General features: G+C 47.5%; 1 protein-coding gene across 4 annotated transcripts in view; it reads left to right on the forward strand.

Annotated features, from left to right (window-relative positions):
- CLOCK (clock circadian regulator) overlaps nt 1–23297 on the forward strand; it is a 1757788-nt gene that overhangs the window by 1613436 nt on the left and 121055 nt on the right. For all 4 annotated transcript variants that reach the window (XM_078678181.1, XM_078678183.1, XM_078678184.1 and 1 more), the window contains one exon: nt 8042–8244. In XM_078678181.1, coding sequence (XP_078534307.1) covers nt 8042–8244 — 203 coding nt within the window. The remainder of the gene's footprint in view (nt 1–8041; nt 8245–23297) is intronic.

Raw genomic sequence — 23297 nt, forward strand, 5'->3', positions numbered from 1 at the left:
TTGCTCAGTAGACATGGTGCGGGAATGTCTCCTCGTAGCACATGTATTTCTTCGGTGATAGTCTTGCCCTTGTACGTCATGGTGTCCGTGAATTTTCCCATGTTCGTCACTGAATTCTGTGCACCCAGGTGAATACTTTGACATGTGACGGTCTAAGTTGTGGTTTCTTCTTCATCTTATCATATTCCGTGGCACACATGATGTTACACGTGGCCCCGCTATCCAGCACAAATTCTGTTTGATGGGGTCCCACGTCGATGGTCACCCAATCCGTCTTTTTTATCGACTTCCTATCCACTAGTCTGATGTGCTCCTCTGCATGCCCTTCTTCCGTGGACATGAGGTAGATGGCCTTTCCGGCTGTTCTCTCCTCTTCTTCCTCATCTCCCGACTCTGCTGATGAGCTTCTTGCGGTCGCTTCCATGTGCCGTACGTGCCTGTTTGTTGTCGCTCTTTGTTTTCCTCGTTCATTTTTGAAGTGTGCCCCTTGGCACATGGTGGCAAAATGGCGGCTTTTGTTGCATTTTCTGCATGTCTGACCGAATGCCGGGCATGCTCCTCGGTGCGGAAAGTCCAGACCGCACCTGTAGCTTTGGGAACCTTCTTTCCTTGTTCCTTGTTCCTTTGACCCTTTCTTCCAGATGCCCGTCTTGCGGGTATCTGTCATTCGATGTATCTGTTCTCCTTTCCGGTCCATCTGCCTGGCTTGCACCATTGCCCTAGCTTCCGCTCTTGCTAGGTCTAGAATTTTTTCTACGCTTGTCGGTTCTTTAAGTAGTCTTGTGCGAAATTCTGTGTCGCGACAGCCTTCTATCAATCTTAGGCGAAGGGCCTGTTCGTTGTCGAATTTGTCAAATTCACAATGAGCCACCAGCTTTCTTAGTCTTGTTGCGAAGTCGTCCATTGACTCATCCAGCTGTTGAAATGCCATGTTGAAATTATATCTTTCAAAATCGACGTTCCTTTGGGGGTCAAACTTGGTCGTGAGACATTTTATCAATTTGTCATATGTTTTTATTTCGCTCTGGGGCAGTGTTATGAGGAGGTCCTCCACGTCATCCCCCGCTAGGTTTAGGAATAGTCCTAGTTTCTTTCCGTCTACTACATCGGTCGCTTCCACGTAGCGCTCGAATTTCACGATCCACTTCTCCCATCGTATTCCCACTTGTGGTTCTGATACACTGAATGGTAGTGGTGTGCGATACTGGGCACTCTGCTTTGTTTCTGGCATTTTCTCTTTCTTTTTTTTTTTTTTTTAAATTTAATTTGCCCCTGTTCTTTTCTTTCTTTGTGGATCACTTTGTCCCTTATTTCGGCACTTTTCTTCTTCTTTGTGCCTTTTTATTTTTTTTTATTTTTTTTTTACTTTATGTCTGGTTCTTTCACCTGGTTGCCCTTTTGCTCCTTCTTGGGCTCTCTTTTGTCCTTTTTTAACTTGCCCCTGTTCTTTTTCTTTCTTTGTGGATCACTTTGTCCCTTATTTCGGCACTTTTCTTCTTCTTTGTGCCTCTATTCGACTTTATGCCTGGTTCTAAGATGGCCGCCCGTTTTTTTTTTGCTCTTCCGATTGGTCCGGCCGCCTGACCTTAAGATGGCCGCCAAGTCTCGCGATCTTTCACGCCCAAACCTCGTTTGCCTGTCTTTAAAATGGCAGCTCCGCTTTGCTGCTTTCCTATTGGCCCAGACCGCCTGACCCCAAGATGGCTGCCGAGACTCTCGCGAGAGCTCGCGCCGATTTCACTCGTTCGCGCGCTTCTCATTCAGCGCTTACCGGATCAGGCGGGGGGGGCTCAGATGGCGGTCTTTCCGTCGGTCCGCCGCCAGTCGGGGTGGGCTCCCGCTTCAACGAGATGCTTCTCTTCCCTCTGTGCCGGCGATGCAGGGTGGGCTCCTGTGTTCAGTCGTTCGTTGTGCGAGGAATGCACACGCGTGGGGTCATCACACGCCTCGTCGCCAGTTGTCGTATTCTACTGCATCAGCTCGGTAATGGAACACGCAGGAGACCAGGTCAGGGTTTGCAGGTCTTTATTATCATGCATGCTCAGGCACACCACACGTCCGTCCTCTTCGTCGTCCTGGTTCTTAATGCCCCCTTCCTGTCTGTCCACAGGAAGTAGTGTCCAGTGACCTGGACGCTGCCCTGTGACCCACAGGGTCCTAGTGCCCCGTGTCGGTGGTCAGGTCACCACAACCTCCTTCCCTAAAATCACGGAGTCCGCTTAGATCGTGCCTCTCCTTCGCATTGACGCTCAGCTTTAACCAAAAAACAATAACACCAAGCGGTCACACATTTTCACAAAGATTTTATTTTCGAGGCTCCGACTAAAGCTCTGACCGCGTCCCTTAGAGGAGCGGCCCTTAGAATGGTGGCACTACGCCCCTGTGTTGCCAATCTCCCTTCTCTACTAATCTCCGGCAGCAGCTGCTTCTCGAGCGCTGTTCTCAAGCGATTTTTGACAGTTATCCGCTGCTGCCAGAGACTATGCCCCATACTCTTCTGGTTTTGATTGTTTGCCCCATGCACTTCAGATTTTTGTTCACTTGTCTGAAACTTACCCAAAAAAAAGAGGAACACTTATTATTATCAAAGAATTATTAATATTTATAATCCTAATTTTTCTATAACTGACCAATCTGTCACATTATGTCGGATACTAAATCAGATGATGCTGCAACTAGCTCCCCTAATTTCAATAGTGAATCTTTTAAGAGCTTTATTAAAAAAGAGATGAGGTCTTGCATGTTAGACACACTTAAGGAGGTTTTGTCCTCAAAAAGACCACTCCACTTTCAGGACATGCTCCCTGATGGCCCCATTACACATAATGTCACAGTTATTAGCCAGGGGAAAAAAGCTAAAAAATCTAATTACACTGAGCCTTGTTTTAAGAGAAGTATTGGAGGTCCTGGCACCTCAACTGACTTGGGAGGTCTTAGCACCTCAAACATTGCGGGAAGTCCTCGCATCTCGAATTCTACAGGTGTCCTTAGCAGCACAAATTACTCAGGTGTCCCTCGCGGCACGACTTGCATGGGTGTCCCTAGCAGCACAAATTATCGGAGTGCTCATAGCCTTGCAGATTCTGACTCTGAGAATGAGGATGGTTTCCCCAATCCTTGTGATGAATTTGTCCTTGATTTGGACGATGAGGACCTTGATTTCAATATCCAAATTAATGATGATTCACCATCCTCATCTAAGAATGTCATCCTGAACCCCTTGGGTGAGTAAATGTTTTCGCCACTTAACATCTCCCACCCTAGAAGCTCAGAATGGTTCCCCCAAGACCATGTGGCGAAATTAATTAAAACATGGCTCAGGAATACCCTGGAAAAATGGAAAGAGAGACTCCTAGTACCCTATGGTCAGAGTGCCCTAGACCGGCAATTCAAGATAAGGTCTGTCAGACCCCCAAACTTGACCCCGACTTAATTAAGTTTTTGTTCAAACTGGGTAAGGAGCCCAAGTCCCACAAGGGCTGCCAGGGTCGCCTTCTCGACATCCTGGGACCCCTGACAAGAATCTTAGATACAGCAGAAGAATGTCACATCAATGACACTCCCCTCAACACTGACCTCGTCAGAGTCTGGAGCCAAAGGGCCTTGGTGCTCCTCGGCAATGCTAACTCTAGCCTTAATATTGAAAGAAGGAGAGCCCTTCTCACTAAGATTAATACCAAATTGGGTGACATGGCCAACAAAAAGAACCTTCACTAAACCCTAAGGGCCTCCTTTTTGGTGAAGATATCAAATCTATTGGTAAATATGTCTCCACCTTCACCGTCCTTGATAAAGCTCAAGCTAACATGAGGCGTGTTTTTAATTCCAACCTTCTTGGACATGCTGGAAGAAGGGGCCTTTCTTCCGGCCGAGGCAACCAAAGGCCCTTTTCAATATTCAGAGGCTCTGGAAGAGGCTTCTTCCCATCCAACCCTCAATTCTACCCACAAAGAGGGAGAGGCTTGCGGTATAGAGGATCCAGATCCCGCAGCATACCCCACATCACCAATACTCAAAGTAAGTACACCTCTTCCTTCTTCTTCTTTCCCTCCAAAGGTAGGGGCCAGCTACAGTTCTTTTACCAAATATGGGAAACTCTAACTCAAGACCCGTGGGTTTTGGAGACTGTTCGAGGTTCCAGGATAGATTTTATCAATACTTTTACACAAACATCTCTCCCGAGAGTTCTAACTCTTTCAGAGGATCAACAAAAAATTGTAGAAGAAGAGATTTCCTTCATGCTTCAAAAAGGCGCTATCTTAGAGGTTCCTTGGAGAGGTTTGTAAGCACACTCTTTCTCGTTCAAAAAAAGGACATCTACAGGCATTTCAAAATGGAGGGCATCTACCTCGTGAGAGACGTACTTCTAGAAGGAGACTGGTTGGTCAAACTGGATCTAAAAGACGCCTACTTTACCATTCCAATGGCCAAGGAACACCAGCCCTTTCTTCAGTTCGTTTGGAACAATCGGGCTTTCTTCTGCCCCCTGGTGTTTCACCAAGATTATGAGAACTATCGCCTCTCTTTTGAGGGAAAGAGGTATTTGCTTAATTATTTATTTGGACGACATTCTCATTATGTCCCAAAACCACTCGCAGATCCTGAAAGATCTGAAGATTGCAATGGACCTCATAGAGAGTCTAGACTTTATTATAAACCGGGAAAAAACAAACCTTACCCCCTCCAGATCCCTGGAATTCCTCAGCTTTACAGTAGACACCTCAAAATGTCTTCTCTTACTTCCCCAAAGAAAATTACCAACATTTGCAAAGAGACCAGGTTTGTTCTAAAACAAGATTCTCTATCCCTAAGAGAGTTAGCCAGACTTGTAGGCCTCCTCTCGTCCTCCATTCAAGCCATCTTCCTGGGGCCTCTCAACTACTGAGCTCTTCAGAGAATAAAAGGGAAGGCTCTCAGATCTGGCCTGTGGTACGGAGATCTTGTAACCTTAGATCAGGAAGCCAGGTCAGAACTGTCTTGGTGGCTGGAGAATTTGGATGCCTGGAATGCCAAAGCAATCTTTGGCTCGACTACGGAGTTCGTCCTGGAATCAGATGCGAGCCTTCATGGTTGGGGTGCTCGCCTCCTCAACCAAAACACCGGTGGTGTATGGTCTCTTGCAGAGACTTCCCATCACACAAACTATTTAGAACTTACATCAGGCTTATACGCTCTAATGAGCTTCACACACTCGCTTCAAGGGAGATCTGTTATCCTGAAGATGGACTACATCTCTGGAGCATCTTATATCAACCGCCTAGGCGGGACCAGATCAGCAGACCTCTCCAACTTAGCCAAGAGGCTCTGGATGTTTTGCCTAGAGCACAAGATTGCCCTAAAGGCGGAGTATCTCCCGGGAAAGTCAAATATTTCCGCAGATGGGAACTCGAGATTCCTCTGAGACTTCAGCGATTGTAAACTCAATGTGAATGTCTTCAACGCTCTAAATCGAATTTGGGGCCCACTAGATGTGGACCTATTTGCGAGCAGATTAACTTTCCAGTTAGAGAAATACTTCAGCTGGAAGCCCGATCCGGCGCTCTTGCAGTGAACGGTTTTCTCCAGCTCTGGTCAGACCTTCGGGGATATGCTTTTCCCCCCTTCGCCATGATTCAGACAGTTCTTCAGACGGTCAGACAAGACCAATGTCCCTTAGTCCTGATAACCCCTTTTCGGCCTTCTCAGGCCTGATTCCCAATGACTCTAGAATTAGCCTGCAGCATTCCGTTCTTAATGCCTGCGGTCAAGGGTTTGGTTACAAACGCAGACGGAGAAGATCGCCATCTAATTCTTTCCGGGAATTTGAACCTTCTTGCTTGGATGTGTCAGGAAATCCAATGAACTGTCTGGCCTTTCGACATCAGCTGCAACTCTCCTCAGAGACTCTTGGGCCCCAAGAACACACTATAGGCACAACAACATTTGGAGAAAATGGTTTTGTTGGTGCCTGGAGAGGAACTTAGATTCCGTGGAGGCTCCTGTCGTACACATAGTTAATTTTCTTGTTGAACAATTTGACAAGGGACTTTATTATAGATCTATTAATTGCTTCAAGTCAGCGATTTCCACTGGCCACTCCCTTATCAACAGTAAGACGGTAGGTAAAAACTTTACTGTTTGTAGAGTTTTGCAAAGTATCAGACTGAAGAGACCACCTAAACATAAATACCAATCCATGTGGGACGTTATGGCTATTTTAGACCTTTTTTCATCCTGGCCTGATAACTCTCTACTCAATAGGAAATGCCTTTCCTTTAAACTTGCTACTCTGTTGTGTTTAATTTCATGCCGTAGAGTTTCTGTGTTGGGGACTGTATGAAAGAATATGATAAGAGAATGAGAGGCCTTCACCCTCAGGGCGCTAATCAACTGCTTATTTCATTTGTTAAACATTCAAACCCATTAGCTCTACCTCCATAGCCAGATGGGTCAAGTCCGCGATTAACCTAGCTGGCGTTGACTTATTTAAATTCCAACCCCACTCTATTAGAGGTGCTACGTACAGCCAGTAAGTCCTTCTGGTCTGGTGGTAAGTTGGATGATATCCTCAAAGCAGTGGACTGGTCCAACGCATCCACATTTGCTCGACATTACTGCAAACCTATCGAGCACATGTCTGATGTTGTCCTACACGTCTACACACATGCATAATGTAGCCTCCGGTCTTGTAATGAAATTGCAATTCTCCTATTAACATGACCAGAGAATCTGGATTTCATTAAAGACATGGAGGCTAACATTATCCCACCCGTCCCTCCCTTGAACGGTCTTCTCTTTGCATTGTTTATCATTGAATGTATCCTTTTGATTGTTGTTTTATTCTACGATGCTCTGATATTTTAATGAATTTGATGCTCTGCTACTTCAAATCTTTAACATGTTCCGCCCTCCTTTCAGACAATTCGTCTTAATGGATTCTTCTTGTCATCCTTGATTCCTCTTCACCTCTCTTCATTACTCCCTTCTGGATTTTTTGGATTCTTCACTCTCAAGAACAAGTTGAAACTGAACCTTTTGAAACTTTCGTTATTCCTCCACATTTAAAAGAGGCAGTCTGTTTGGTGCACATGCCTTTCATACCATCTGTTCATTCCATTCTAGAACCGCTTTATTTAGGATGTAGTATGGCTGCTTGTGACTGCATTAAAAAGATAATGCATAATGCTAGCCTCCGTGTCTTTAATGAAATCCAGATTCTCTGGTCATGTTAATAGGAGAATTGCAATTCTTGGGTATACTCCTGGGTACCTGGTCATCTCACTCATTTTTTACTAGACAGTATTAAAGGCTCATTTTTTCAGCATGATTGATATCTCAGATTGGATGTGCTTTCTAATGACCTGAACACAAATGCCACCCTAACTTCTTCCGCATTACCTGGGTGAACGTTGAAGTAGCAACGCGGTTTGTTATATAGTAGTTTCAGGAAGTACAATGAATGAATGAAAAAGACTTGTGAAGCGCAACAATTGCCAAAAGACATCAAGGCGCTATTAGAGGTAATTATTTCTGAAATGGGAAAATAAGCTACTACAAAATATAAAGTCATGGATAGATCAAAGCACAGCTAAACGTCACTGAGCGTTTGAATACGATCTTCAGCATTATATTCAGTTTCTTAGGACTGCTTGAAAAGTGTGTGGTCACTACCTTATGCTCGGGGAAACAGGCACTGTAGATTAGTTTGTATAAAGCTTCAGTTAATATATATGCTTCTCAAACGCTCATAATGCTGGCTAAATGTACTTATATATAAAATGATTGTGGCTGCCAACTGATAGTGCTGTGTCATGCTTCTTGGCTAGCTCCTTCATGATGCATCACATTGAGGGCTACTGTATGTGAACTGAGTCATCAGTACAGACATTCCGACTTTACATTTCCTGTGATTTTGGGGATCCTTACGCACATAAATGTATTGGAAAACCTGATCTGCCAAAAAACACTTTATCCGTTGATGAAAGAATGTAGATCTGACACTTGTCTTTCAAAGTGTTTACTTGGGACTTTTTTTTAATGTATTTTTTTTATTCTTTTGCAGAGTCAACAAAGTGCTTTCAGTAGGCACAGTCAGCAATCTTCAGTACCAAACCAGGCTGAGGGCACACTTTCAGCCCCGCTGTATAACACTATGTTGATTTCTCAGCCCACAACGAGTAATGTGGTCCAGATTCCGTCCAGCATGCCACATAACAATAACCAGAGTGCATCTGTTTCCACCTTTACCCAGGACAGGCAAATAAGGTACACAGACAAAGCTTTTGTTAATTTTGTTGCTGATCATTGTTCACTTTTTGAGCTATATCATCCAAAAAATGTAAATGAAGAGTGTCTTCACATTATTTCATACCAGCCAGAAAGTGTCTTTATTTTATTATGTTATTTAAGAAAATAGCATGGGCACATGTAAAGGTTTTCAAACTGTTTCCCCCATCTACAGTCATGCAGTCTCATTTTTGGGTCTGGCTTGGCCGCACAACCGTATGCAAGATGTATTATGTCCAATTCTTAAAAATATACAGACTGGTTTTTGGCTCCTCCCAGAGGGATATATACCCTCTCCCCACATGCTGGGGTATCATCGCGCTTCCTAGTGTGCTTGTATTGTCATGACTATTTTACATCTCCTAAGTACACTGAATCATCACATGTTAAATTCTTTGTCTCGTAGATTTATTATATACAGAAAGCAATATTTTGTGTGTGCTTTTTTTGTTCACTTTTAGATGTTTTTGGCCTTGTCAAGGTTAGTCTGTGGGTCAGTGGGACACCACATACCCGTTCATCCTCAGGTTTGAAACACTAGGGAAGTACTAACTAAGCAGATGTTGGTGATATTGATTTATGACCTTCGTTGGCCCTGGGATTTTATGAGGATTTGGTCACAGCATGGGAATGTGACATTAACAAGGTAATTTTAGGAAGCTGCTGATGTTGCAACAAGATGGTGCAGCAAGCCCTTTAAAGAGTTTTTTTCTGCTTATTGTTCATTGTGTACGTTAATTCCGATTACAAGGCAGGCACATGTGCAGTAGCATGGTTCCAAAGAATATTCATTCAACTAAACAATATTTGAAAAGCACGAAACACCCATTGCCTAAATTAGTTTGAGTTGTCCATGGTGACAGTCTGTTATCAAAATGTCTCCACTGGTTCTTCGAAAACGAACCATCATTTGCTTTGTATAGCTACTATGTGAAGATGGCAAAAGAATGCAGAGTGTGTTCAGAAGCTCCAAAGAGCTTGGTTAAGAAGAGACTAAAGGAAAAACAAGCATTTGCCATGCAATAGGTCTCGCATTTGCGAGAGTTTAAGGTATTGGCATTGTAAATGACAATGCCTTTTATTTATCTGTTTTGTTTAATAACACATAAATAAAAGGCATTGTCATTTACAATGCCAATAGCTCTAACTTTTGTAAATGCGAGACCTCGACCGCAAGAGGCTGCTTGGAACGGGACGTGGTGCTTGGAAAGTGAAAGCGCACATGGCGTGCTGAAAGTTGCAGGAATGCATGTCATACCTTCAGTAGGAGAAACGCATTAAAGAAAGTAGCGCTTACATATCGTGTAACAACTGAAGTAAAAGGGCCAGTCCTCATAGGAGGTTACAAATAAAGACAAGGGGGTACTAAGTAGGGACTAACACGCCTATTAACGAATCAGAAGCTAGCATTTACAAGGCACAATGACACAAGGCAATGAAAAATATGGATATGACATACTCAAATGCTCAAATACTCAAATGCAGCATGCCTTGCAGAGCAACGCATGCGCTGCCCAGGCTCGGCCTAAAAAAAATTCTGTACATATGGAAAGCTGTGAAAGGTTCCATGGCACAGAGGACTTTGTGCTCACATATGCACCTAGTCAGTGTCAATGAGGAACCTTACCATGCTAGATTCTTGATTTCATAAAGGTCAATAGGATTGTGAATAAAGCATGAAGCCTGGCAGAAGAGGTTTGGTCTCCGGAGGGGGACAGATTCTTAACTAGAGGGACCAGATACATAAGGCCTGATGGAGGTTTTGCCGGCCGCATTAGCTATATAGGATTACTACCTACGTCTGTTCCTGTACTTTAAAATGTAAGTCCTGTAGGTTTTCATCTATAATCTGTTACAGCCTGATGACGCCAGATAAGCATATGAATCTAAGCAGATTAGTAAATTGGCGTTCTTCGGGAATTCTCAGTGGCTTAATCTCGGTTTTTTCACATTATTCAAGTTATGGTGGATAGATTGCTGAAAGGCAACGTGACAGTCAGGCTTTGAGAACATCCCTCGACACGAAACTGTTAGCTCCGCAAGATCCAGGTACTCAAGCAAAATTAGTGTAAAGGCGTGGGGGGGGGGGGCGACATCCTTGTTTTCTCCACGAACAGCAAGTGACGTTTCCTTGAGGGAATGCAAATGTGATCCTACTAAAGAGATGGAGCGGACGGAGAATCACTGGGTGTGGCCAGTTTAGAGCAAGCAGGATTACAGAGCACCATAGACTATCTTTTCACAAATGACCCCACCAAATCCAGCATCAAGCCATTCCTGATGGGTTCCAGACCCCTGCTTATCCTGGAGAATAACTAGTGAAAACTCTGTTCAAATGAGTGGCAAAGGCATGTAGGACAGGATGGCACAGAGTAGTGGACTTCCTAAAGCATTTTCTAATTGCATGGTAAGTTGTGAGGATTTCTCGGGCTGTATGCTCTGGTGTGGCTGTCCTCAGCACTATGGAAGACGGCTACATCAAGGAGTGTTGGAAAGCAGATTTCCACATTCTATATCACACGAAGAGGCTTTTAGCCACAAGGAAATTGCATTCAGATTCAAGACATTTATGTGCCAATCTGACTTGTCTCACAAGGTACTGATGGTGTGTTCCCAACAATGTACTTTAAAATCGTACTGTGGTGAGCGTGAACTGTGAAACACCTGGACAACCACAAACTAAATGGCATTCAAAGAAAGGAAAAAGAGAGTGAAAGTCATTTTTTTCTTCCTGAAGGGGTCAATACAATGTACTGTGGTGAGCGTGAACTGTGGAAGGGTCAGGCATAATGGTAATTCAATTATAAGGTGTGGGCCAGGATCCACCACAGTAAGTTGGAGACAGTAATTGCTGGACTTGGATGAGCTGTGAATAGGATTCCAGCCGCATGTGTATATAATGCCATCAGATTGTGCTGTAGATGACACATGGGGTACTTGGCTTAAGGTACTATCACTGTGAAGGACACATGTTGTCCCAGAAGCCTCTAGAACCACCATGAACTACGGCCAAGTATGCCAAGAAGCGGGATTTTGAGAATAATGGCGCCAGTACTGTAGACATGAATGATATTGTCCCCTAGTGACCGTTTAGTGATTCCTTGAGGGCAAGATTTGGACACCTGCACATTAGTTACGTTTCTGCTGAGTGTCAAAAATGTTTGTAACTTCTCCACATTGGATTGAGCGAAATTGTGTAAATCTACTATGATGTTTTACATGAAATCTGGCTTTTCCAACTCAACCTTTTCTAGCAAGAGACACGGTGGCATGAATCACTGTACAGTTAAGATTCCTGAAAGGCAACGTGACAGTCAGGTTTTGAAGACATACCTTGACAGTAGAATTGTAGCTCCTCAAGACCCAGGTACTCAAGCAAAACGAGTGCAAAGGCAGAGGGGGGGCAACATCCTCGTTTTCTCCATGAACAGCAAGTGACCTTTCCTTGAGGGAATGCAAATGTGATCCTTCTCAAGAGATGGAGTGGACTCAGAATCACTGGGTGTGGCCAGTTTGGAGCAAGCAGGATCACAGAGCTACACAGACTATTTTTTCACAAATGACCTCATCAAGTCCAGCATCAAGCAATTCCTGATGGGTTCCAGACCCCTGCTTATCCTGCAGAATAACTAGTGAAAACTCTGTGCAGATGAGTGGCAAAGGCATGTAGGGCAGGATGGCAGTGAGTAGAGGGCTCCCTAAAGCATTTTCTACTTGCATGGTAAGTTGTGAGGATTTCTCGGGCTGTATGCTCTGGTGTGGCTGTCCTCAGCACTATGGAATACTGCTAGATCAAGGAGCGTTGGACAACAGATTTCCACATTCTATATCACATGGAGAGGCTTTTAGCCGCAAGGAAACTGCATTCAGCTCCAAGACATTTATGCACCAATCTGACTTGTCTCACAAGGTACTGCAGGTGTGTTCCCAACAATGTACTTTAGAATCGTACTGTGGTGAGCGTGAACTGTGAAACACCTGGACAACCACAAACTAAATGCCATTCAAAGAAAGGAAAAAGAGAGTGAAAGTCATTTTTTTCTTCCTGAAGGGGTCAATACAATGTAACTTTGTTATACAAGTAGCAGTAAGAAAGACTGGCTAACATTATTGTGCTTGAGTTTTGTTCTTTAGGGATGCCACTAAAATACTGTTTCTTCTTCCTTTTACTTTTTCAGTTTTGTGGCCTTTGGTCTAAAGATGCAGGGTTTAGTTTCATGTTTTAGGTCTAGTTTAATTATTTTATAAACTATAGGGAATCAGGAAATATCAAACTCATATTTGATATTTTGGCTGCATTTGATTCTTTCACCGATAAGTAAAATGGCTGGTTTCATAAAAATCTTTCCTAATATGTGTCATCACATTTACCCACAGAGAATGGGTAAAACCCTTAATATATCAGACCATAGTTTCTAGTGGGTCAGTATTGATAGTAGGTGAATTGCCAACACCTCAGGCTTTAAACATTCAATGCAAGGTATAGTGACAAGTATATATATCACCAAGCATCTGGGATAGTGGTGACAACATGACACCAGACTTTTGGAAAACATGGAACGCAGTGTCACTTGTAATGCTCTGCAAAAAAGGTTCTTTCCAAGTTCAACAAAGATTGGAGTGATATTGTTTGTATTTGCAGTGATTCAGCTACGTATATAAAAAAGGTTTTATGTGGCATCAAAGAAAGAGTCATCCCAACTGTGTCCCTTAGCTGATGGTTCTCAGCCCAATGGGCTAAGAATGCTGAGAGGGCCTTTTCACAGAAGTTTACATGGGAAGGAAAGAGCGAGTGCACATGACCCAAAGACTCACTGAAGAAGTATTGTATGGTGTACTACAATAAGATTAATTTGCAAGAATCTATTTGGACCTCATATACACTATAAGTACACTATCTATATACCATGTTCTTTCAGTGCAGAAAGCAAGCAATATTAAAAGCAAAACGTTCCATAAACACCGGAAAAACACTTTTTCTGTTGTTTTTAGTGGCGCGAAAATGTGTAACCACTGATAACAACTGTTTTTTAAGATATTGAAAACACTGAAAAAACCCCACCAGAATTTACCAAAAATAGAAACTGAAAACAGGAAAGCCTAGGTACTTGGCTTGAGGTACTATCACTGTGAAGGACACCTGTTGAACTACGGCCATGTATGCCAAGAAGCAGGATTTTGAGAATAATGGCACCAGTATTGTACACATGACTGATATTGTCCCCGGAGGGGGCGTGGCTAGCAGCCGATGAGGACGGTCGCAGCCTAGCGAGGCTCCCGACCCTCCGCCCAACGATCCGCCGATAATCCTGCATTTGACCCGGGATCCCCGCGAAAATCGGGAAGATCCCGAGTGCAACACCCGGGCCTGCTCCGGTTCGAGTGGCGAGCCGGTGGGACCACTGCAGCGGGCGCAACTCGATGCGAGGAGCCCGGGCCGCCGGAGCATAAGATGGCGGCATCCTGGGAAGCGGACGCCGAATAGTAGCAGCGGCTCCGTCCCCGGCGCCCGGCTGGGCAGAGGAAGCGGGACAGTAAGCGGCCGAGGGGGAGGCTAGGATCGACTGGCACACCATCGGTCCCCGATCTCAGAGCGACCGGTGAGGGGCGTTGAGCGCGAGAGACTCCGGCGAGGCTCCGCCCCACCCAGAGGGAAGAAAATCTACACCCCGGCTCTGGGGCCCACTGTCCCTGTGGGCGCGACTCCGGCCCCGACGCCCGGCTGGGCGCGGGAGGCGGGTCCGTGTGAGACCCAGGGAAAGACTGTGGCCGACTGACGACCCACCGGCCCAGACTCCTGGGCGGCCGGTGCGGGACGCTGTGAGCGGGCGGCAGCAGTGGAGCTCCGCCTCACCCGAGGGGCTGAAAATCTACACCCCGTCTTCGGGGCCTACCATCTCGGAGGGTGTAGTTCCGGCCCCGTCACCAGGCTGAGCGGAGGAGGCGGGACCGCGAGGAGCCGGGAGGAGGACTGAGGCCAACTGGCGAGCTGCCGACCCCCGACTCCGGAGAGGCCGGCGCGGCGCCCTGCACACGGACGATTCCGAGGAGGCCCCACCCCAACCGTGAGCTGAAAATAGACACCCCGGCTTTGGGGCCTATCCTCCCTGCACACATCGAGGGGCGCCTGGAGGACTCACCTGCCATCCCCAACGGTGAGAGTCTACAGTAACTGGCCCCTGGGGGGAGCGAGGGCTGCCACGAGCGATCCTAGAGCCCTGACGGCCCGGGCCGGCCGCGAGGAGCAACCCGAAGGCGGCTGGAGCTGTACTGCGGCTAGATTGGGGCCCGAAGGAGAAGGACGTCTGGGGAGGACCAGCGGCCTCCACGGGGGCAACCGGAGGCCAACCTTGCCCGGAGAGCAGAGCGAGCGCCCCGAGGATAGGAGCCCATAAGGGGGCCCACTTTAGGGGGGAACTTTATCTGCCCACCCATGGACCGCTCCTAGCGGGGGACCCTGATCGAACTCCTTGAATCTGTGCCCGGAAGGAGGTTGGAACCTGAAAAAGCAGTCATATAACACCGGACTGGCTGAACACAGAGGGTCAGACTCCATACGCAGGCAGCATTCGATTGGCGGGCGCCGCCGGAGGAAAAGGAGGAGGGGACCGAGTGGCGGGCAGCGATCCACTCAAGCTGCGGACCCCCCGGCGGGCATATCTGACGACGCGACCCCCCGGCTGAACCGTAAGGGATCCGATAACCGGCACACTCCTCAGACCCCCCCGTTACACCACCGAGGAGGCGGAGTGCCGATACGGCATTGGTGCGCCCTGGCGGACCAGAACGCGATAGCAGCACCGCGTGGCCGACCTGAATGAAGCCATGGTCTATAGAGGCGGGGAGAGCTGACCGACCCCGTAGAGAGGAGAGCCCAGCAGGAGAACCCGGACTAAACCCCTCCTAGTTAATACCCAACGGATTGCTCACTGCGGGGGACACCGACAACCCCTGAATATCCCTGGGAGCCCAGATCGACGACGCAGGAGCAAGATGGGAAAGCCCAGGGGAGCTAAAGGAGACGGGAGCCCTGCCACGGAGACGCCGGAGGACACTTCACAGTCCACAACGGAACTGCAACAGATGCAGGACCGGATCCTAGAGGCTATCGCTGCCACGAAGGATGCATTACATCAGGACATTGTGCAGGTGTCGACGGGGCTGGGGCTCCTGCGGGCTGATCACGCGAAATTAACAGATAGAGTCAAGGAAGCGGAAGACACCTTAAAAGACATCGTGCCAGCGCATAAGTCGATGGATGGGAAGCTCACGGAGGCGCTGGACCGCATACAAGCCCTAGAGAGGCGAGCAGAGGACGCGGAAAACCGCAGCCGGCGGAACAACGTGCGCCTAGTTGGCCTTCCCGAAAAAAAAGAGGGCACGGACATGGTGGGCTACTTGCACGAATGGCTAAAGACTGTGGTGGCCCCGGAGGGCCTTTCTCCCTTCTTCACTCTAGAGCGGGTGCACCGAGTACCATCCAGGCCCCCGAAACCGGGCCTACCACCTCGCCCGGTGGTCATCAAATTGCTTCACTACAAGGACAGAGACTGGCTGTTGCAACGGGCCAGGGATGCAGGTCCCTTCCAGGTGGACAACAGCAAAGTTACGCTGTTCCCGGACTACACGTTCGAGACCCAAAAAATGCGCGCCTCATTCCTCTCTATCAAAAAAGAACTGCGCACAGAAGGCATACAGTACTCGCTGCTGTTCCCGGCCAGACTCCGCGTAGTGGTAGACGAGAAGGCTCTGTTCTTCCCAACGGCGGCAGAGGCATGGACCTGGTGGGACACTTATAAGGCAGGCACGGATGGAGCTCGGTTCAGGGCTGAGGAGGAGCGCCAGAAACAATCAGTCAGGCGGTCAATGAGGCACCGAGGGCGTGGACAGGGGTCCAGAAGGCCGACGGACTCCCAGACAGTAGACGAACGAAGAGCAGCACTGCAGGCAGTAAAGGATGTGTCGGGAATCGGCGCTGGTCCAATCAGGGAGAGAATCGGGCTCGGAGGGCCAGGGAACGGGCTCGGACACTGAGTTGTCGGAGCTGGGCGGGGCCAGGGGCCCGAAGGTCACGCTACAGACGTCAGGAGAAATCATTGGGAGCTGAATCCTGGACATAGTACCTGGCTGGGGTGACAACGACTGGTGCAGCTTCTACGAACTCTTGCGCAGGCCGCTGTAAGACTGGAATATCGTGAGTCATAATGCGTATTGCGGGGCAGGGGCATGGGGACAGCACTTGAAAGTTCCAGAGGTTAGCTCACGCGCCCCAGGGCCCATAAGGCCTCCGTAGTATTGACTACGGTTTAGGAGGATTTGAGAGCACGTTTGCTCGATAGTTTGGATGGGAGCGACTCTTCTGCAGTTAGGTCCTGATCTGGGGGGGGGGGGCCTGGAGAAGTTGGGGTTACTCAAGGCGTAGTTCGGGGAGGGGGGGAGGGGAGAAAGTTGGGGATGGGTGGGGACGGTGTCAAGCCTGAGATCTGGATGCAAATTGTTGATGACCTAAACCACACACAATGGGACAATGGCTAATGCGGGATCGATAAAATGTGTGTGTTGGAATGTGCGGGGATTAAATACGATGACCAGGAGACACAAAATTCATTCTTACTTAGTCCGTAGAGGAGTGCATATAGCATTCCTACAAGAGACCCATTTAACGAGGAAAGAGGGAATAGCGCTACAGCGTAGATGGAGGGGCCACCCGTTTCACACCACGTACTCTGCTTTTGCTAGGGGAGTGTTAATTTGGGTGAGAGCGGGTGTTCCTTTCCAAGTAACTAGGCATACAGAAGAACCAGAGGGGAGATATGTAGCAGTTGAGGGACTACTTAGAGGTCGACACACAGTGCTCAGTAGCATCTACACGCCGAATGTAGATCAGGCAACTTATTTCGCGAGGCTTTCCAGGGTACTAACCAGCTACTTCACGGGCCCTGTACTGATGGGGGGAGACTTCAACTCAATAGAAGATACTACACTAGATAGATTACACCCACCGCTACATACATCCCCGGTACACAGGTTGGCGAGGTGCAGAACGGAATGGCAGGGAAAATGGGGCCTGACGGACGGCTGGCGCACACAACATCCAACAGAGCGGGATTACTCGTTCTACTCTAGCCTACATGACCTCCATGTCCGCCTTGATACCTCCCTCTGCTCTCAAACAGTACTTCCAGCGGTGGCCCGGACTGAATACTTGGCACGTACGATATCCGACCACAACCCTATACTCCTGACGCTAGATTGGATGAATGAAGCCCCAAGGATTCCGACGTGGCGGCTACGGCCGGACACGCTGGATGACCCACCCTTCCGCGTAGAGCTAGAAGATCGGATCACTCAATACTTCGCAGAGAACGAGGGTACCGCTTCATCCAGAGCCGTGGAGTGGGACGCATTTAAAATAGTAGTAAGAGGACACTGCATAGGGAAATTTGCGGGAGTCCGCAGGTCATTGGTGGAAGACTTAGATAAGGCTGAGCGTAAATTGAGGGAGGCGGAACTAGAACGCCCTAACCGCCCTGAGTTACAGGGGAGAGTAAGTGAGGCGCGGGAGGCAGTGGCCGTAGAGGTGGAGCGCCTTCGTAGCTTCGATTATAAAACATACTTACCGAAGACTCTTGCTGAGGGGGACAAAACTGGAACACTCTTAGCCTGGCTAGCGAACCCCAATAGGAGTAATCAACCGATTTTGACCCTAAAGGGGAATGGAGGCAGCACCCATGAAACACAGCCAGAAATACTGGACTGCTTTAGATCATATTACGAGAGGTTGTATAGAACTGGGTTAGAGAACCAGACTGAGGCAATAGATGCGTTCCTGAGCGATTTGCAGCTACCACAACTAGAGCAAGAACAAGCTGACACCCTAGGCGGCCCAATAGACTTGGCAGAAATAAGGGGAGCAATAAAGCGAATGGCGCGTAACAAAACACCAGGGATAGATGGGTTGCCCATTGAATTTTACGGGAGATACCTAGATCAACTGGCCCGAGACTTCAGGTGATATATAATGACGCCAGGGAAAAGGGCAGACTTCCCCAGTCAATGCGCGAGGCCATAATGATCCCTTTATTGAAACCGCGAAGGGAAAGCACAGACCCTGCGTCCTATAGGCCGTTATCTATGTTAACATCCGACTACAAAATTTTGAGCACAGTGCTGGCCACCAGACTGCTAATCCATATGCAAGACCTGGTCCATAAGGATCAATCAGGTTTTATACCCACAAGGAACACGACACACAACATCCGTAGGCTGCTCAGACTAGTATATGACCCACCGCCGGGCGCGAGGGCCCCCCTGGTATTGGCGGTTGACATAGAGAAGGCCTTCGACTGCCTGGAATGGGAGTACCTATATAGGGTGATGCAGGGCTTTGGCCTGGGTGAAGGATATATAGGATGGACAAAGGTGCTTTACTCTTCAGCGACAGCTAGGGTGAGAGTCGGACCCTCGGTGTCAGACCAATATGAGGTGAATCGGGGAACCAGGCAGGGATGTGCACTTTCTCCCCTGCTATTTGCGCTTGCGGTGGAACCTCTGGCGGCAATGGCTAGGCGGGGTGAATATTACAACGGGTTGGAATTCAGAGGGGCCCACCACTTCATTTCCTTATATGCAGACGACCTCCTCCTCTTCTTAGAAGATGCGGAGGAAGCTGTGGAAGGCGCAGAGAGACTGCTAGCGCGCTTCGGCGATATATCGGGACTACGGGTTAACTGGACGAAAACCTGCCTCTTCCCTCTAAGGAGGTGGGAGGAGCGCCCCCCACTCCACCCGAAGCTTAGATGGGAGCCCAACTGCCTGAGCTACCTAGGGGTGCACATATACCACGACCCTGCGGACCTCCTAGACGGTAATGTAGGTCGCTGTATCCGCGCATTACAGAGTAGTATGTCCTTCTGGGCCACCCTGCCCCTTTCAATGGCAGGCCGGGTTGCACTTCTAAAAATGATAGCCCTGCCGCGCTTACTATATTTCTTCCGGACCCTCCCCGTCTGGATACCTGGAGCGATCTTCAGACGATTAAGATCGACGATTGTGTCCTTTTTATGGGGAACGGGCAGACGTAGAATTGCGTTGGCGACGCTGACCCGCCCGAAGGATGAGGGTGGCCTAGCGGTCCCAGATTTTGAGCTCTACTACTTGGCGGCTCAATTACAATTCTTCACACAAGAAGTTGCGAGAATCTACCGCGGCCCGGAGCAGGAGAGGGAGAATGGCACCCCCGCCACGTCCTGGCATACAAAGGTTAATGCTCAGAGGGCTGACCCAAGAAGAACGGACGCTCTGATTATGTTGGAATCGCTCTCAAAAGCGAGCTGGACCCGGGCACCCGTATGCGCCCGAAATCCCGCTGGGCATGGTGACAGCACTCCCACATGGCGGAGACTGGTCGAGGCTACGACTGTGGGAAGAGGCAGGGTTACAGATGGTAGGGGATCTTTATGATGACGGAGTATTAACCCCGTACCAGACTTTACAGGAACGATACGACCTTCCGAGGGGAGACTATTTACTGCACGCGGCGGTGGTGAGAAGCCATACAAGCGCACTGGGGGGAGGGACTGATAGAGCCCACGACGTCACTGGCGTGCCAATACACAATGATGGCGGCAGGAACATTTAAGCCAGTTACATGCCTCTATTCCAGAATGCACACAGAAACCCTACAACCACTGACACCGCTGAAGAATAAGTGGGAGGCTGACCTACAGTTAGAAATCCCAGACACAACGTGGTCCCAGCTAGTGCGGAGGGCTAGGAAGAGCACCAGAAATGCGCGTTTCCAACTGATACACCTCTATATCCTCCACAGGGCCTACCTCACCCCGAGTAAAATAGCAGCGTACTTTGGTGCAGAGGACGCAGCATGCCCCAGATGTGACCAGCTAGGAGCAGACCTAGTACACATGCTGAGGGGCTGCCCCCGCTTACAAGAGTATTGGAAGGAAATAGGGGACACCCTGAATGCAGTAGCGGATAGGGAACTGCAGTACGACAGCGCGGTCACTATCCTACACTGGTTCCCACATACACGCAAGAACAAACTATCAAGCAAATTCATCGACATGGGCCTACTTATAGCGAAGAGAGAGCTGACCAAGGGGTGGAAGTCGAAGGTAGGGCCAACACACCGGAGGTGCCTGAATGAATTCTTGAAGTGGGCGACAGCGGAGAGTACGATCAGATACCAACTGGCCCGCCGTAGCTCAGACGAGAAAGCACAGGACGCAGCAATGGCATGGGAAACATTAGTACAGGCGCTGAGAGATAGCACAGTGGAGGAAGAAGGGGAAGAGGAGACGGAGAACCTGGTGGCTCTGTAGTGTAGTTCCTATTATCCCAATAGGCTCTGCGCATTGGAATAATACCTTCAATAGTATAGACCTAGAGCAGAGGTTAACTAGGTCTTCTACTGACGGGCCAAATTCAGGGTGTTGGGAACGCCATGTGCTAGCTTGCTCAAAAGTCATTATTTCTGCTCTGGTGAGAACATCATATCATTTAGACTGTCGAAAAAGCTGTCAACAGCTTCCTGTGAAAGTTCCACTAACTCGGAAAAAGTTGTTACCATGCATTCATGAGCATGATTGCCTTCATTGATGTTTTGATCAGCATAGCTGACAGAAGGTCGTACCTGATCGATGCTGCTTTCATCTCGTACTTCACTACCCCTCAATCGTAGTGGTGAAGCCTCCACGAATGCCGTCATCAGGATTGGTAGCCGCTGGGGACAGCACAATGCATGAGCCGTTACCGGACCCAACAAGGTTTCTGCGTCCATTGGCACATCCGATTGTAGCGTCAGACAGGTGTCCAACACGCATTCTTCTCCGCATAGCAGGCACCTTAATACAGGTAAAACACAACGTTGCCACATCGGTCTAAATGAAAGAAACCAAGTCATGTTTAGGTCTCTAAGCCGGGAAAGTCCAAGGATTTTAGATATCCGGTCCCGGTAGCCAATGGCTAGGATCGTTTCTTCCCTTGTCGCAGGTGTTTTGTCTGTGACACGGTCTGCCATAGCGAAATAACAGGATCAAAAATAGGATTCCTGCTACCAGTCCCAAAAGGAGTGGAAGTCCGCCAAAGATGGAGTGGACAAAGTCTGGAAAAATACCCAGGATGGCTTTGAATGGGGTTAAAGCTCCCGAAAACACTGTCTTAAATACACTTGAGACACCACTGGTATCAGAAATATTTAAGATTTCGTTCAGTATTTCTGCGAAATGTATGGGGGAATTAGTTGATAACAATGAATGAATCTCTGCCGTTGTCCTTGCAACTTGGAGATCATACGTTTCTTTTGATGACGTTAGCCGGGTCGGCGTCTGGAGAAGCACTGTCTTCATTCTGCTTAAAGTATCAATTCGAATAGAAGCAATTTTCAAATTGGGCCATAACCTTGCCTCCCTGTCTGGTGAAGCGCTGGGGAACAATACCCGTTCACAGCACATGACCTTCTCAGTCGTAGTTATGAGATAAGGTTTTCCGGGCAGCAAACTACAACATCTGCGATCTACTATTAGAATGTAACTCCCGTTCGATAGTCTCCTAAAGAATGGTTCTATTTGTGTTGCAGGTGTGCCTAGCTGGTGACATGAAAGGTTATTTGAAGACCCTTCACAGGCTCCATGTAAACTAATACCCTGACACAGAAGTGTACCACTTAGTGACATCGCACAATTATTGCCACTAAGAAACACTTTCTGGCCTTTATTACTGACACAAGCATGTGTATAGGGCAGGTTCCATGCTGACTTAATGTACCCTTTACCCATCTTTTCATACTGGCCTGCCTGTATATATTTTTGGCAGTATTGAAACCTGAAAGTAGAAATTGGAATATTAATTATCCCATGTATTATCCATTCAATGACAGGTCGTTCTGACATTGTCAATGGTAATCTCTCGAGTTTCTCAATGCTCAGGATTGTATAATCAGCACCCTTCTGTGCCATACTGATTTGTTTATCAGTAAGGTTAAGGAAATTAAATAGTGACGTTGTGTTGATTAAACGCCAAGGCACATAGCCTGAACGCAGATTTTGTAACGTCCAGCCAAGCTGTACAATAGAACGCAATTGGGACTGACCGTGTTGTAACAACAGTAAGTCTTGCGATATTATGTCGATTGCTGAAGACACAATGCTGTCCAAAGAAAATATTCTGGAGGACAGAGTCATTAACCCATTGTCCAAATTAATACGGTCAATTTCCTGTATATTTTCAGCTGTCTCAATTTGAGTTATTTTCCAGGCTTCGTTATAAGCTGCATATACAGAGGCCGCTATGAAACGTTTTTGACGCTGTTTGCGTGGTCCCATAATGAAATCACGCAAGTCAGCACCTTCAGTAAGTAAAGTTAGGTGTTGCTTAATTTCTGCCAGTGTGGATGTTTGTAGCCATTGAAGGCAGAGCTTGCCCACACTGTACGTAGTAATTATCCCTGGACGTTGTCTTTGGGAATATCTAGGGTCTGGCCTGGTCAATGTGAACCCCTGTATTTTGTTCAGGAATCTGTCTTGACAGTTATTTGTATCTGTGGGCCAGATCAACCATTTTTTCCAATCAGGATGTGTTCTGTTTTGGTTTAATATATAGTTTACGTCTATCTCATCATCTATAGAGCTATTGCTGTTCATTGTTGGCTTTGGAATAGACGGTTTGTTTAAATCTTTGATTTTGGCTAGGCCAAGACAGGTAGTTTGTTGAATAGTGTCATTCAAAAATATAATTTGTTCTGGGATCATGCAGGCTCTAAACAATGATTCTATACCTTGTACCTGCCATTCTTTTGTACCCAAACAGTTTTTGCTTCAACATTTTTGTTCCAGAAATCAAAACCAAATGTATTCATTTGCTCAACAAATGAATCTGAATACATCAATTTTGTGTTTGTAAGCATGGTCTTTGTACCTGTCTTATTTGACAATTTGAAATAAAATGTTTCTGCATTACTTGTGTTGAACCCTGAAAAATATGAATATTTGTCATAAAAAGTTCTTGAGCTACCT

This window comes from Lissotriton helveticus, chromosome 2_2 (genome assembly GCF_964261635.1).
Source record: "Lissotriton helveticus chromosome 2_2, aLisHel1.1, whole genome shotgun sequence".
Lineage (NCBI taxonomy): Eukaryota > Metazoa > Chordata > Amphibia > Caudata > Salamandridae > Lissotriton > Lissotriton helveticus.